A 17,647-nucleotide genomic window follows, 5' to 3' on the forward strand; every position below is an offset into this window, starting at 1 on the left:
AAACTTCCTGGCAGATTAAAACTGTGTGCCCGACCGAGACTCGAACTCGGGACCTTTGCCTTTCGCGGGCAAGCGCTCTACCAACTGAGCTACCGAAGCACGACTCACGCTGTGAGTACCGGGCGTCATCTTCAGGTGGTTAATTTAAAGGGATAATGCCACGGTATGTTGAAACTGGTAAAGCATAATAAAATTTATTTGCAACTGATAACTAAACTTTATCCTGGGAAAAAGGGATTCAAGATTTGTTTTTCTTTTCAGTCATTTTCACCCCACATCAGATTATGTTTTGGTTCTAATGTGTCTAGTGTGTTTAAGCTTTTACTAAGTGTGATGTTTAACAATTTTTACTGTGGAATAAAACAGCTTTCTATCCCTTATTGATTAACTGTTTCCCACTGTCCCTTTGTATCTGCTTCACATTCAAGTAACAATATATAAAAGGCTGGCAATGGGTTACTATAAAACATTCCGAGACTTAAAAAAAATAAGGCATGATAAACACACACAAGGAGATAACAAGCAGTGACATTTTATTGGACACCATCTTTTCCTTTGATATTTTGGTCATGAATACAGCAACTGCTGAAGATCTACTTTCACAAAAGTGTAGGCAATATAACAATGAGCATTTTCTGGCAGAAAAAAATGCATCTTCTTAGTGGTGTTAGACAGACACAGTCCCTTAAATACCAAAACATGGCATGCTCTTAGTAAGAAATATCTACCAGAAGTCTTGGTCAGAAAATGGCAGTGACAAATTATGGTTTTTACCAATGCTATCTTTCTCCAAAATATACAACCAATACAGGAATCTTTATCAAAATTACTATGTAGTTCCATTATTCAGTGTATATTTGTTATTGAGTAAATGTACGCTGCTTAGAACATTTTAGTAGGCGCAGCAACACACAAAACAAGTATGTGGAACATTAATAAATCAAAATGAAATTTATCCCACCTTAGTTGCCATTATTACTTTCTAAGAGTCCCAAAATATGAAATGAAGTTCATTAAATTGTTATCATATGTTGTTTTGCAACAATAAACCAAACAAACATGTATTTAATAAAATGGAGATACACATTCCCAGCATACTAGGCTAACTTATGCTACATACACATTCACAGGAAAAGCTGCCTTACATTACAAAAAGTTCCTTAAATACATCACATGAAACCACCTTACTGTGAATAAACAAATTATTTAAACAAAAAAGTTAATACTTCATCAAACCCAACCATGGTTGCATAAACAAATCCAAAATCCATATGTAGAAACAACTAACTATAACCAAGTTATTACTAGTGCACAGAGTAATTATACGCAAAAATGGGAATCTCTGCACAGCATTTCATGCTACTACAGATCATAGAATTTTAAGCATACAATATGATTCAAACTTATTTCTGCAAAAGGGAGATTTCAATATCTGCTTAACACTAACATCACAGTGTCTGCTGATTATATACACAATGATAACTTTTAGTTAAACTATAAAGATTGAGGCACCTCATTTAGTGTACACAGCTCTGCTGTGAAAACACCACTTACATCAATATTACTATTATAAATTAGAAATTTACACTATCACAAATAAAACAGCAAGCACTCTTGTGTCTGATATTACAGCACTACCTAGTTTTGTACTCAAGCTCAGAGTCATAAAATAAATTAGCAGACATAGTTGTGTGAATCAGGCATAATCTTAGCATATGTAAAAAGTAGCAATATGTATTTACTGCCCTGAAGTGACAAGCATTTTCTACCTCATTTTACCAGCATATTTTACTGAGAGCTAGCACTACATCAAATCTGCAACACAAGACATTCTAATATGCTTTGGAGCTAACAAAATACAACACACATTGAAACAGCCGAGGAACCATGAATGGAAGCATGGAATAAACCAAACAGTGTTGTCATTGATGATGTCAATTAAAAAGTTAGAGATAAAATTCACAGGTTTTAACATTTTACAAGCAAGTACAGTGATCACATTGTAGAAAGTAATGCAGAATATCTGACGTCAAAAAATAAAAACACATCATTCTGCTCCTATCTAGAAACAACATTTTTTACTGCTTGTCTGTCCGCTTTTTTTACATTCTTTTATTACAATGAAAGAAAAAAAATGCATTATTTATGTAAATCTGTTTGATAACAGTACTTATTACCACCATAAAAGTTTCTCAAGAACCAACATTACTGGTTAAAATAATTACCAGTCACACAAGTGATTTACTATCACAACTGGTTTTAATTAATGTATCTTCAAATGTCCACCAGGAAATACGGTAGCGCAGTACAAGGTTTATACAAGCGAATTACAGTGAAACAAATCTCAAGAGACCACAAAGCATACTTTGTACAATATTTCATGGTGGATGCCAGCCACTAGATAAACATCATGGTGACAAAAGACCTGTCATATTGGAACTAATTGTTCACTATTTTACATTTCTACAGTCAAGAAATACCTTGTTAAATTTAAAATTTTCTTGGCATACTGTTCGTTCTATAAAATTTTGGAAGAACTGCCAGGTGTCTGGAACAAGTTCCACAAAATTGGCTGTTCTCCTAATATTTTCAGAACAAGAAATACCTTATCACCACAGGTAAGCTGTGGACAAAATAGTTACAAGTTTATCAGCTGTATCACAGAAACTATGAATATTTGTGACATTCTAGTTTTTAACACAGGTATTTCATTTACTCCAGTCCCCTGGTTGTGCTCTGAAGTAGTACATTAGTTCATAATTTGAGCTACTATGCCCCAGTTCTTGTTTCGAAGATTACCCTTTGCTCAATACTTCCACTATACATTGAGTAAGTTATCTTCACTCATTCACAAAATTAGCATGAATCAGACTGATACATAAGGTTTATCATCTCTTAATATTTCCAAGGGATTTCTAATTCTTTTCTAGTGGGCCCACAGCATGCATGAGATTGAATAATGACATATTTTCATTTGTTGGTACAGGTTTCTGTTGCTCTATTTATTTATTTACTTATTTATTTATTTGCTTGTAGTGATACAAGTTACACAACGAGTTCGTTTTGACATTTTGACATTATCAAGTGTACCTATGAAGGTGGTATGATATTGTTCCTTACATCTATATTAATCAATGTCTATGTACAGCACATTATGCTTATGTCTTAGGGAAATGACATGGTGCATATCACATCTTGTAGCATGAATGTTAGTTGCCTTTTTGTTATGTCAGTGGCATGTTATTTACATGTAATTTTATTTGCATGGTCCTGGTAAAATTATTTTTGACAGGTATGTCTAAAAAATTGAACATAATCACTGACTTTTCATGAAATAGAAATTCCATTGTGAACATATAGCATTGCCAGAGCCCTAACTGTCAAAAATAATTTCATTGGGATCATACAAATAAACGTAGTATAAATAACATGATCACAACAAGACAAAAACACAACCGACATTTATGCTCCAAGATGTAATATGGACTACGTCATACCAGCTAAGACATAATGTGCCATACATAAACACAGATTAACACAGACATAAGGAACAATATTATATCTTATACCATCTTCACAGGTACACCTGATAAAGGCAAATTGCTGAAATGAGCATGTTGTGTAACTTACCACTATTGGTAAATAAATAAATAGTGCAGCAAAAACCTGTACCAAAAAATAAAAATATTTCCAGGGGAGTTATTTGCAGTTTATATTGGCAGTAATTCATCAGTTTAGCACAATGAAACTGTAACAGCTGCAGAGCTCTTAAAGTTATTAACTGAATATGTATGATTCCTATTGCACTCAAATTGTAGGTGGTCAGTTTGAATTCTAGAGGTAGGAAAATTTTCATCATCAATATTTGGCTGCCAAGAAAAAAAGAGAGGTAGTGGTGCAAACTTCCTGATTAACTCTCCAGACTTTACACCAATCTATGTGTTAAATTCCCAAAACTCTCCACCATGTCTCATGGAGTGAGGGCATGCAGCAATGTTGGCAGTGTTCCACGCATTGGAAAGAGAAGTTTATCTTGGCAACTCCCAGGACATTCAAGAGGAATTCTCTCTCTCTCTCTCTCTCTCTCTCTCTCCAAGAAAATTACATTTATGACACTTGACATATGAGCCATCCAAGTTGATCAATGAGAAACACTTACATCAGGTCCTGAGTCACATGAGTAAATGCACTAAGCTGTTTCTATTATTAACCCACTATCACAGCTCTGTACAAATTCCTGAACAGATGGCAAATGTTATATCTGACATATCTTATTTGTTGATACTTGTGTAATAATCACTATCAAAATACAGCCAAAAAGTAAGTATTATGGACACACTGATAAAAAACACTGGGCTAATTTAAAGTCTCTAAATTTGGAAGAAAAATTAAAAATCACGATTACACTGTTGAAGAGAACTAGAAATAAAACACAATCTGATTCATAAATATTTTACATCAGAAATGTGTCTAGAAAAAATTATGCTAAACAAGCTTTGGAATGTCTTTAATTTCAGTATGTCTTTGCTCCTCTTGGGGTTCAGTTTATAAGATCTACTGTGCCACAGAGCTGCAAGAGAAATAGAAATCTCCAAAATGAATATGTCACTCTGCAATGAAATAAGTGCTTCTGTAAAACTCCCTGACAGATCAAAACTGTGTGCCAGAATAGAGTTCAAAACCTGGTTCAAGTCCTTAGCGGGCATACAATTTTTATCTTCCAGAAAGCAACAGAAACCAATTACCCCGTGTCTCAGAAAATGCCATGTCCAAACACTCCTTAATGGTAATACTATTCAAGTTTTGTACAAAAGAAGCCTCACAGAGGGATTTACAATGGCAAATGGGTAGGCTGTATATCCACATCTACACTTTTTGTCCTGAGTTGGATGCCACACTCCACAAGACATCAGCTACAAACAAGAATACTGAAAATAGATACCAACATGATGAACATTTTAATCAAACCACACTTCTCTTGAAAAGGTTACCCAAGCTCATCTAAGTATTAAGGGTGCAGTTGTATAGAGCACAATGTTTTCAAAATGCACATATCTGAAGAACAGCAATTGTTTCATCAATGTATGAGCCTTCTGTAAGAAGTGTGAACACATAGAAAACCAAACGACTGCGTAACTTGAACCTAGAAATATCCTACCAAACTATTCTGTTTTACAGTGGCATCCAAAACTGAGATACACAACAGTACCTACGCTGACCACAAAGCTTTGTCTTCACTTCCATTTTGAAACAAAGATTTGGGGTCAACATCCTGGCAAAAAGATGGGGTTGTCAGAGACAGCAGTCAAGATCATATCAGACAAGGATAGGAAAGGAAATCACTAGCTTTCTTTTCAAATGGAGATCCTAGCAGTCACCAAAATGACTGAAGGAAAATATGGGAAAATTAAGTCTTGTTGGGAGGACAATTTGAACACAGTCCCACTTAAATGTAACAGATTTACCCCAAGAAAGATCCGTGAATAACTATATGAAATTGGTGTCAAATACCAGATTGTAGTTGTTTCTATCTTACTTGCTTGACTATGAAAGCTGGGCACTTTAACACCATAGCATTAAGAAACTGTACAACATTTCAATATCAGAAACTTCAGTCAATTATGAAATTAAAAAGAGAGGATGAGATAACCAATGTTCCAGGTCTTACGAGGACTGAAACCATATTGAAGTATTGTCATTAGCCACGTAGATGAACTGGCCACATACAGCACATATGCGATGAAAGAATTCCTGGACAAATCTCTCCAAGAAGTGTCTCTAAAGCCCTAAAAGGGCAGTTCAAAAAGATCTTGAAGAGTGCAATCATAAATCTAAATACTCTGTTACTTAACCATCTCAACTGGAGATGTTCTGCATAAGTGAGATGGGACCTAAATCTTCAACAGACGTGACAATCCTCTGATAAAGCTGACTCTGATCCTCTCCCCACACCTTCAATTAGCTGCAACAAACACTCTCTCTCTCTCTCTCTCAAACTGCGTTCCATGTCACGCACTTTGAGAAAAAACTCATAGAGAAACAGACCACTTGCTTGATACAGAGGTCTACCAATAATCAAGCCCTAAAAGTAAACAAGACACAGTAAGTAACAAACATTAAAAGTTATATAACTAACAAGGGGACTTTACAGGATGAACACTCAAATTTTCTTCATACTTATGGCAGCTGAAGCTCAGTGCACAGACATCAGTTTTCTAAAGCAGGAAGGCACAATTTTCAAGAGAACTTGCAAGCTATCGAGTAAAAAACAATCTGTAGTTGAGTGCTTAGAGCAAAAAATCCTGAAACTGTAATACTGATAATTCGAATCTTGATAGTCATTTTATTAAAATATTATGATTAAACATATGTTAATTTACATTTATTCAGAAATATGGAATTGCAATAAAGATAAAAAATGAAGGAAAAATATAAAGGAAAAAATGTTGCCATTAGTGGGATTCGAACCATTGACAGTACAACACAAACTAGCCCCTGATTATGGGCTAATCTCATTCCTAATCATTTCACAGATTTAAAACAGCTGCCGCCTATAATAGTGCCACCCATTTTCACTACATCCAATGTAAGCCAGCTACTTCCCCCAAGAATACTGGGAAGCCATAGCTGGACAGTTGAATTTACATCCACTATTTTATGGACATGTTACTGAACAGGGGTGCCACTGTTGACAAACTCAATAGCCTTTGGTCGTGTTTGTAGTTAGTAGGCCTGCATGTTTACGATTGCTAAAGAAGAGTACATTAATAGATCGCTACCTGCAGCCTGTACAACAACATCTCCATGCCAAACAAAGTTCAGTTTGCAATTACAAGCCTCAATGGTGTGGGAGAAATGACTGGCTAATATTGACTACCACTGCTGCAGAGAATCCAAACAAACTTCCATTAATCCTTAAAAATGGAAGAAAGGTCCAATAGCACAAATAGTTTATGTTCACATTATTGCTCAGAAAAAAAAAATAACTTGTATGTATCTTCCATAGTAGAGTATAGTTTGGAGCAAACACAAAGAAGGAATTGTCCGAATACAACAAAATCAGTTCAAATACTAGAAGTCAGTTTGAATGTCTGGAAGTACAAATTGGTAGTTACATACAATTGATGAGTTCATCGAATGAATGTTCATTGAATAATTTTATGCACATGAAGAGTGTGACTGAAGCTGATTTTGCTACCTCACTGGAAACTCCCTGAGAGTGACAGAACACAGATATATTGATGCAAAGAGAATCAACTGGTAAATTGGCACAAAGGCACTTTCTGTAGAACACACCATTTATAATCAAAAAGTATGCCATCATAGTTTGTTCCTCCAGGTACAAGAAAAAACTGGACAACAACCTTACAAGAGGCAAGGTACTACTGTGTCAACATGGTGGTGTATTGTACAGAAGCTAGTTTTAGATGTAGCACACAAAGAAACAATATGGCTGTGTGTAAGATCCATCATGAACCATATGGTGAAAGAGCAGAAATGTTGTTATAAGTATATCAACATATTTACTTCTTGTCCCCCACCTCCTGCATTATATGGTCTTCTAATTTCTCATAATGCTCTAAACAGCATCTAAAAGTATGAGAAACGCCTCTAAAAAGTGGATCATTGTTTACTAAATAAAGCATTAGTATTTGTCCAAAAACTGCTTGTTTTCTATAGCTTACTGTATAAAACACATCCAGTCTATCAGATTTAGTCTACATACTAGGCAGTACAAATAAAAATTTTGAGAGCAGTGCTAATCTTCATTAACATTAAAAAGCTGCCTTCACTTTCTACCAGTAAACAGGGATCTTCACAAAATAAAACAAAAAATAGAAGCATATCATATAATTCATTTCTGTCAGTTATTTGGGGCTCAATTCTTGGGCTGTAAATTTCTCTCGCGATTAAAAGGTGCAAATGCAATATATTTCTTGTTTTCAGTGCAGAGGCAGTAATTGTTTTCCATGAGGTATATGTACTTGAATTTGTGTTAAAAAGAGAAAAAAAGGAAGGAAGGAGGGAAGATCAGGGTTTAACATTCCATCTATGACAAGGTATTATAGATGGGACATTGGCACAAATTGATTTAGGGAAACCACGGCAAACCTAAATTTGGATGGCAAGAGGATTTAAATTGCTACCCTTCCCAATGCCCTCCCAGGGGACACCACCTTAATGGGGTGGGAGGGTTTGCGTGCTTCGATGAAGTCAAGGGCTATGCTGACAGTAGTGTAGCTACCAGCAGAGCCACCCAAGTCGGACAGGCCTTCACAGAGGAGCCAGACGAAGTGTGTCCCACAACATAGAGCAGGGAGGGCTCTAGAGGCATAGAGAAGCTAGCTTTCCTAGGGGAGCAAACTGTTACAAGAAAATGAGACACATTGCAAGGCCTCAAAGTGGCAGCCCCACTATCCAACTATAACTGTGCAGCCCCCATAAGGCGGTCAGGCGAAATAAAAAGTTACTGGCAAGCTACGTAGGGAAAGCCAGATGGAAAACCATACAATGAACTGGAAAAGGAAAAAGGTTAAAGATTTTGGGATAGCAGAACATGTAAACTTAATAACATGGAATGTCAAAGGGATATCGACAAAGGAAGGATAAATAAAATATTAGAAGAGAAGAGCTGTGATATATAGCGTTTATCACAGAAACTAAAAATAAAATGAAAGGAACTAAAGATATAGGAAATTATACTATGATATACAATGGAGTAGAACAAAGCAAAAGAGTACAAGCTGGAGTTGCCACAGTAATAAATAAAAAATGGACAAACAGACTGATAAGCTATGCATGGATAAAAGAGCGGGTATGCAGTATAAGATGCAAGATTTCTAGAGGATATCTAACCTGTATAGCAATGTATGCCCCAAAGGAAGAAAGAATGAAAGAAAGCGAGACATTCTATGAAGATCTACAGAAAACACTAGATAAATATGATAAATAGGAATGACTATATCGTAATTGGTGGAGACTATAATGCAAGAATAGGAAGGGAAAGAATAGATAATATAGTTGGCTATGCTGGAGAGACTACAGTCAACAACACTGGAACCATGTTAAGAGATTTTGCAACTTTCAACAACTTCAGAATATTAAACTCTTCCTTTAAACACAAAGCACACACATGGTCCACCCGAGGATTTAGAACCATAATTGACTGCTTAATAGCAAACCAAGAAACAGCTGTTCTGTTTCGGGATGTGTGTGTATATAGAGGGTACGACATTAACACAAACCACTTCCTGCTACAAGCAAAAGTTGCCCTAAAGCAGAGTTGCCATAAAACGCGTAAAAAATCCCCAGAACAACTAAGGGAGGTATATAAAGTCTACTTACTAGAACAGGAGTCAATCAAGAGCCTTTATCAAAGACGCTTAGATGCAATAATGGGCACAGTTCCCGAATCTGAGAGTACTGAAAATGAGTGGGAACATATTAAGAACTGCAGCCAGTGAAGCTTTAAGTAAAACAAAACACAGGATTTGGACAAAAGCAATTGAGGAGGCTGTTGAAATAATGAGAAAACTATATAAAAAATATCTACAACACCCAACTCAGGAGAATAATGAAGCATACAAGAAGCAGACAGCAGAAGTGAAAAAACTAAGCAGGAAGCTCGATCAAGACGATAGGGATAACTCTGTTGCCAGGATCGAAAACGATGGCTATGGGAGACAAACACTTGCATATGAAATGGTAAGACACTTGAATAACAGTGAAAAGGTGTGTCAGATATCAATATAATAAAGAAAAAAGAATGGCTGCATTATTACAAGGAAATGTGGACTGATGAAATGAACACAGAAAATGATTGCAATCCTGAAACAAATCCAGACCATATTGAATTCCAAAAATTAAAACATGCTCTCAGATATACAAAGAACCAAAAGGCATACGAAGTGATGAAATTAACAGTGAACTCATAAAATATTCTTCAGTAGCATTTCAAGATAGGTTCCTCAGATTTTTGAATCTTTGCTGGATAACAAAGGATATACCAACATAATGGATGATCTCACTTATAAAACCAATATCTAAAAAAGGAGACAGATCAAAACCTGAAAATTATATAGGCATATCACTATTAAATACAGTGTATAAGATCTATGTTAGAATAATAACCAAAAGACTATAACCCATAATGGAGTGCCTGCTGTCAGAAGAACAAAATAGACTCAGAAAGGGGAGAAGCTGTACAGACAACATATTTATGCTACAGCAAATTATAGAAAACATAAGGAATTCAATAAAGAAACACACATCCTTTTCGTTGATTATATAAAGGCTTTTGATAAAGTAAATAGACAGCTATTGAAAATTTTAATAAGAAGAGGTATACCAATACACACTGTACAGGTAGTTGAAAAGATCTATGCTAACACAAGAATCCAAATAATTGAGGATAATGAAGAAACAACAAAGGTTATTAATTTAGGAGTTTGACAAGGTTGCAGCCTCTCTCCACTGCTTTTTAATATATACACTGACGACATTATATGGCAATGGAGAATGAAACTCAAGAACTATACATATAACTTCAATTGAAAAGATTACATTATGACACTGTTATTGGCAGATGACCAAGTGTTAATTTCGAATAATGAAGATGGACTGCAGAGAGCTGCCTATGAACTATACTAAACATGCCAGATATATAATATGACAATATCAATACAAAACACAAAATCCATGGCTTTCTGTGGAAAAAATCCACTAAGAAGAAAAATAATTATAGACAACAAGATTATAGAGCAAGTAGATAGATTCAAATTTCTAGGAACCATGCTGTCGTACAGGGGAGACCTAGATCAAAAAGACAAAATTGAGAAATTTAACTACTTAAATGGCACTGTCAGAAGAGCCCTCCAACGTAAAGTACAAACACAAACATATCTAAAATTTTATGAAGTTATGTCAGTACCAACATTATTATATGGAAGTGGATCTCGGGTAATGAAAAAGAAAGATAAAATAAGATTACACGCCAATGAAATGAAATTCCTCAGGTGCATAGCAGGACACCAAGCTAAATTTCAAAAGAAATACAGATATCAGGAAGGAATTAAATATTTTCGATATAAACAGTAACGTTGACAAATGCCGGCAAAAATGGATATCCCATCTGTTACAAATCAAGATAACCACTACTTTTTTGGCGATACTCCGCAAGGTAAAAGAGCCATTGGAAGACCTGCAAAACGATGGAAGGACCGGGTGTAGCTGCAGAAGATCCTTCCCAATGAGAATCCAAGACACCACCTTACATTGTTTTACCTGTGACAGTTATGGGGTGCAAATGGGAGAGTAGCAAATCTTTTTGACTGACTTGCTCCAAAATTTTGCGTATTAATTTAACACAAGAGTTTGCTATTGGAGCAGAAAGTGACAACATATATGAGATTAGTATGTTGCACCACCCCAAAGGAGTTGCACTGGCCAACAGGACAAGAAATAAAAATGCCAGTGAAAAAAGAGGGGGGTGGTAATCAATTATACACAAAGTGATGACTAATATGTAACATTTTGGGGCATACAACACAGCTGCAGCAATGACAAGCCCCAGGAGAAAAGAGTTGGAGAAAACTTACTACCAGCCAAAGGCTTCAATGAAAATGTAAAATGATCAACAACCCAAGACTCACTGAACACATGCAAGACCTTGAAATGGCAGGAAAGGTTGCCTGACCCTGCGGTGGGAACAGCTGTGGAAAAATAAAAGATATCACAAAAACTGTTTCCCTATGAACGTGAATATTCTGAACTACACCTGCTACAAATAAGGTATAGGTTTTGCTTGGAAAACTGTCTTTTGCAGGGCATGGGCACCAGTTAGTTGTACATACACTCTCAGTGTTGCCATAAGTTTCCCCAAGTGAAATTCCCTGACATTTCCCTGATTTCCAGACAAGTTTTATCATTTTTCCCTGACAAATTTTGAGATTTCAAAAAGTAAAGACATAAGTCGGCAAAAAAAAAAAAAAGTAAGGACTTCTGTTTCTGTATTTCTCCCCTGTGTGAGCAAAAATCTTAAGTACCAACATCAGCATCTTTTGTAATGACATGTTTTAGAAGGAGAAAGCAAGCCAAATGGTCCAAATGGTATATATGTTTCATTAAGGCCACTATTATTTTATTTCAATAAAACAAAACACAACTGGTGACAAAAATATGCATTTACTTAGGGTCACAAAACAGATTTAAAATATTTTCACTGATTTCAGATATCACCACAGAAAAAAGTAGGCATCTTGAAAGAAGTTTATAAGGCAGGGAAGAGTTGTGTAAAGCAACACTATAGATGACTGCCAATAAAATGTTGGTTCTACTATGTTCATTATTGTCGATTATTACCCACTGTGTTATGTTTATTATTATACAGGTATTGTGTGATTTTTCAAATGGTTCAAATTGCTCTGAGCAATATAGGACTTAACATCTGAGTTCATCCGTCCCCTAGAACTTAGAACTACTTAAACCTAACTAACCTAAGGACATCACACACATACATGCGCGAGGAAGGATTCGAACCTGCGACCGTAGCAGTCACGCGGTTCCGGACTGAAACGCCTAGAACCTGAGTGATTCTTCTTCCGAGAAATATATGAGTACATAGCATACAAAACACCAGCGATTGCCAGAATTTTCTTCTTCTTATCGTCCATAATTTCTAATATATGAGGACTGGAACTTTAATAGTGGCAACTATTTATTTACAGCTTGTACAAAATAGATACATGTTTCAAAGTTTTACTGACCTTAAAAGTAGTCACCAGCGTTGTGTATAACCTGCTGCCAGCAATGTGGAAGTTGTAGGATACTCGTAGCAGTGCCAGCTGTGTTGACAGTTCGAGCGGCGCAATCTATTGCCTGACAAATTTGTAGCAGTTCTGAAGTAAATGCCGTAAAGTGTTTCCTTCAGTTTAGAAGTAGAGTTGAACTCGTAAGGACTTAAGTCAGGGGAGTGCAGTTGGTGGTATAGCACTTAGCAGCCCCATCAGTCAAACATATCAGTAACAGCTAGCACAGAATGTGCTTGAGCATTGTCCTACAAAATGATGGTCAGGTTCTGCAGAAAGTGTCATCACTTCTGTCTCTAAGAGGGTCGTTGGTTGTGTTCCAAAAATGAACAGCATAGAGACAGAAGCGATGCCACATTCTGAAGGACCTGACCATCATTTTGCAGGACAATGCTCAAGCACGTACAGTGCAAGCTGTTACTAATTTGTTTGACTGATGCTATACCACCAACTGCACTCCCCTAACTTAAGCCCTAGTAAGATCAACTCAGTTTCTAAACTGAAGGAAACACTTCATGGCATTCACTTCAGAACTGCTACAAATTCGCCAGGCAATAGACCGCACCGCTCAAACTGTCAACACAACTGGCACTGCTAAGAGTATCCTACGACTTCCACATCACTGGCAACGGGTTATACACAATGCTGATGACTACTTTGAAGGTCAGTAAAACTTTAAAACACGTATCTATTTTGTACGATTTGTAAATAAATAATTGGCACTATTAAAGTTCCAACCCTTGTATAAACTATTTTTGAAGTGCCAAAATGTACTACAGTAAATAAAAGTCTATAAAATGCTGCACTGTACAGCAAACTTGGGGTGAGACTGTTGCATTTCCTGAAATCTATCACCTGTGGCCTCTAGCCTGCCATGGAGCACCTCTGTCCTGGGTCCATGGATAAACCACGAAAATCCACAGCATTATGCCACACACAAACAGATCCAGCCTGCGGGCAGATCGGTGAGACGAGATTCGATGGGCAGGGCCTGTACATTAGTGACAAATGATGAGCTTCAGATCGGCAGGTCTGATCCGTTAGAGAAGACCGCAGAAATGGCGTGCGGTTTTGGTCCGTTGCAGAAATCCCCTTGTGTGGCCGCTATTCACATGTCACAGACACCATGTTGATGAAGTGAGACTGTGGTGATCAATACATTCAAAGATAACTTGCACAAATAATCTGAGAATCAATACTAATGAGGATAGGCAGCAACTCATCATAAAGGTTATCGCTGAGCTACAGTCAGATATGTAGAAAAGGCAATCAGACTCTCATAATTAAATTTTCAGCCATAGCCTTTGTCAGAAAATGAGTGCGCGCACACATTCACACAATCACTCAGACACAGCTCACGCACACGACTGACATCTCAGGCCACAATATCAACAATCTCTGAGAATTAGATCCAAACAAACCACTCCTCACACGTCCCTGCCTCTTGTCGGCAGCTGCTAGGCTAGCGGCAAGAAGTGGTGGCTGCACCGACTGCAAGCTGAGGGGAGTGGTAGGAATGTAGCAATAGCAAAGTGGCGCACATTCTCGGCTGCACATAGCCAGTGACAATGCTTGTCATCTCAGTAAAGAAACCATTTCATCTACTGACACAAAACAAGATTTTTTGAGTGTCTTCTTCAAATTTCCCTGACAAGTTTGAAATTCCCTGATTTCCAGAACTTGTGGCAACTCTGGCTCTGGTTAAATATAAATACTACATATGATGGGCACCCTAGAAGTGAACTTTTACTAATGCTTTTTTCACATCAGCGTGCTATTAATTCACAATCATCGGCCATGAGCTTTGGTTGTACCAATTGTCACAAAATCAAATTGTACACCAGAAAGCATTTTACTGCAGCAGTTGTTCACAAGAGGCAATAACGTCAGGAACTCTAGAATCTAATAACTACTGTATTAAAGCATCTTTAGCAACTCAATATGATCTCTTTACACTTGTTCACCTTACTAAAATACATGGTTTTCACAACTGGTATTTCAACAATTCACAGAAAGCCCTGGAGGCCATCATTTAACCATCAAGATAAACACACATTTCTGTCAAAACTAGGTTTAATGGTTTGAGATTCAATAGATGTTGATAATGAGGATGAAGCAGAAATTTGTACAGCAACTCAACAATCGGATACCTGCAGAGGTACCTGCAATGATATTATTATTTAAATAAATGAGTAATTTATTGATACACATGACCTTTCCCTGAGCTTTTTGATTGATTTGATCCAATGACTTTGTGCGTTAACTCACCAGGCTTTTCCTTTCATTCTTTCCTTGGTCTTTGCTGGCTCCAACCTCTATCCATAAAGAAGTTCAAGAGTTTCTGCTTCCCCCCCCCCCCCCCCCCCCCCCAATCATTTCCACATCTCTGACAGCTCTTTTTATTTCATAATACTGAGTGTAAATAAACAGATTTAATTTATGTTCTTGCAACTCAAAATCACATTTTTGACTTATTTCGCTCTTTGTTCAGACAAAGAGTAAAGAGATGACAGAATTACAAACAGACAATCTCAGTTGTGTTAAGACAGACTACTCGGACAGCAATCTAGTGTAGCTATCAAACTTACTGAAACAGTCAAAAAGTTCATGTCAAGAAGTTCTAATGGATTTCGTCAACTTGCTCTGATTAAGTTGTTTGGCATGTTACATGGAAAAGGTTAACATGGAATTGAGGTTTTTGGACACCAAAATGGACCTCACCTACTGACTACTTTTTTCAGCTGAAAAATAATGACTTATGAATTTGTAACAAAACATTAACTATTTGAAGCTTTTTTGAGTTTCTTCCAATTCTCATACGTGATAAGCTCCGATGTCATGATGCGTGCGCCATATAATGAGCCCTAAGTGGCAACAATGAAAATCCTGGAAAACTGAAATGTCTCTACGCTGAAGTCAAAATCGTAGTGTAACTCAGTCAAACAGCAATTCACTATTGCATTTTTGTCAAGCAGTCAACTGTTTATTAGAGCAAAAACTGACTTTCTTTGGTACAAAACTGTGTAGTTTTTGCATATTAACAAGTGAAATGGAACAGATATTTTCATTACAATAAAAGATTTCTATGCATTGCCAAAATCATTTTCTATTAAACAATGTCCACAAGCAAGGAGAAACAATGAATGCTGTAAGACATGACCAAACTTGTAACCTGAAAGGGATAGCACAAAGACAGAGGACTTTGTCACTTATGTATTTCTTTTCCATCCATGTCATCTTACTAATGATTCCAGATGAACTACTGCCTCTACTGTTACTTCTCAGTGCTTTTAGCGCCAATCTCATCTATCCTGTTTTAGAAACCCATGCTTCTGAAGGACACAGCTCCAGTACTTTTTTCCAAAAGAGTTAAGAGTCCTTATATAAAACGAATCAATACATTAGGCCAGCTCATGATGCAAAAATATAGGCTTCCAATTCGTATTTTCTTGTGTGCATACAAATGTGATGTAAATACAAAATACTGGTATTTACAAAGAATACCTCTGGTTGTATATTTTAAAACTCTGAAACTACTTGAATTCTAGTTTTGTAAAAATGATATGACACCAAATTGCGTATTAGTTATAACTAGAAAATGAAACGCAAGATTGGTGTGAATGCCACAGTACAGTAATGTCTTTTCAACGAGGAATTACTCTCAACACTGATTCAACTTTTGTTCACTTTAGTACTGCTGATACTACATGGAAATGACAGCTGCTTAAATTTTATTCCAGTGTATGAGGATTTCCTTAAACATCATAAGTATATCAAACATACAAAAATTAAAAAAAAGAAAGCATTCTTAAATAGAAATAGAACAGGAATGAAACATAATTTTAATAGCTAAATGACAGAATTAATTAAATCTGTGAAAGAAACTTAACAACAACAATGGGTTGACCTGTACAACTACTTAAGACTTCATTTGGAAAATAGGTGTAATCATACATTACTATTTACACTAGAACTGTGATAAAGTACAGCTGTGACACAGACATACTGTAATTCAAACCGAGAAACAGTGAGTATTTTTATGGGTGTTTTCTTCATTTACCATCCACACCGAAATAGTCTTTGAATACATAGCTGCAGTTATGTTCTGCAAGATACCTATAAAATTCACCCATGTCCATGTGATGTTCCTGAGATTTTCCCTTACCAGATTCAAAAGAAATCTCACGAAAACTGGGAAATTTCCGAAGTTCATCCATTTCTCCTCCATTTAACTTGAAAGTTTCCTTCTTCTTACACATGATCTTTTTCCAGTTCATGCTCTTCACCTGGAAATTAATCATATAAAAATTTGATTAAAAACAGAAAAAGTTAGAAATGATGTATTTATTGATTTGTATTTCTGAGAGTCTAAGATAAAAACACTTCTTTAATTACATGGAATAATTTCATCTACATCTACATCATTACTCTGCAATTCACATTTAAGAGCTTGGCAGAGGGTTCATCGAACCCCAATCATACTATCTCTCTACCATTCCACTCCCGAACAGCGCGTGGGAAAAACGAACACCTAAACCTTTCTGTTCGAGCTCTGATTTCTCTTATTTTATTTTCACGATCATTCCTACCTATGTAGGTTGGGCTCAACAAAATATTTTCGAATTCGGAAGAGAAAGTTGGTGACTGAAATTTCATAAATAGATCTCGCCGCGACGAAAAACGTCTTTGCTTTAATGACTTCCATCCCAACTAGCGTATGATATCTGCCACACTCTCTCCCCTATTACGTGATAATACAACACGAGCTGCCCTTTTCTGCACCCTTTCGGTGTCCTCCGTCAATCCCACCTGGTAAGGATCCCACACCGCGCAGCAATATT

General features: G+C 36.5%; 1 protein-coding gene and 1 non-coding gene across 5 annotated transcripts in view; both read right to left on the reverse strand.

The window, feature by feature from the left end:
- The window catches only part of LOC126095261 (RWD domain-containing protein 2A-like), a 94,776-nt gene that overhangs the window by 30,704 nt on the left and 46,425 nt on the right, over positions 1–17,647 (reverse strand). For 3 of the 4 annotated variants that reach the window (XM_049910020.1, XM_049910021.1, XM_049910019.1), the window contains exon 3: positions 16,972–17,092. In XM_049910020.1, coding sequence (XP_049765977.1) covers positions 16,972–17,092 — 121 coding nt within the window. Of the gene's footprint in view, positions 1–15,703; positions 17,093–17,647 lie in introns of those variants that run through there. The other variant, XM_049910018.1, reaches the window with a different exon arrangement.
- Trnas-cga (transfer RNA serine (anticodon CGA)) lies at positions 26–100 on the reverse strand. The gene has a single exon. It is a non-coding gene; the product is annotated as a tRNA-Ser (tRNA).

Source organism: Schistocerca cancellata, chromosome 8 (assembly GCF_023864275.1).
Source record: "Schistocerca cancellata isolate TAMUIC-IGC-003103 chromosome 8, iqSchCanc2.1, whole genome shotgun sequence".
Lineage (NCBI taxonomy): Eukaryota > Metazoa > Arthropoda > Insecta > Orthoptera > Acrididae > Schistocerca > Schistocerca cancellata.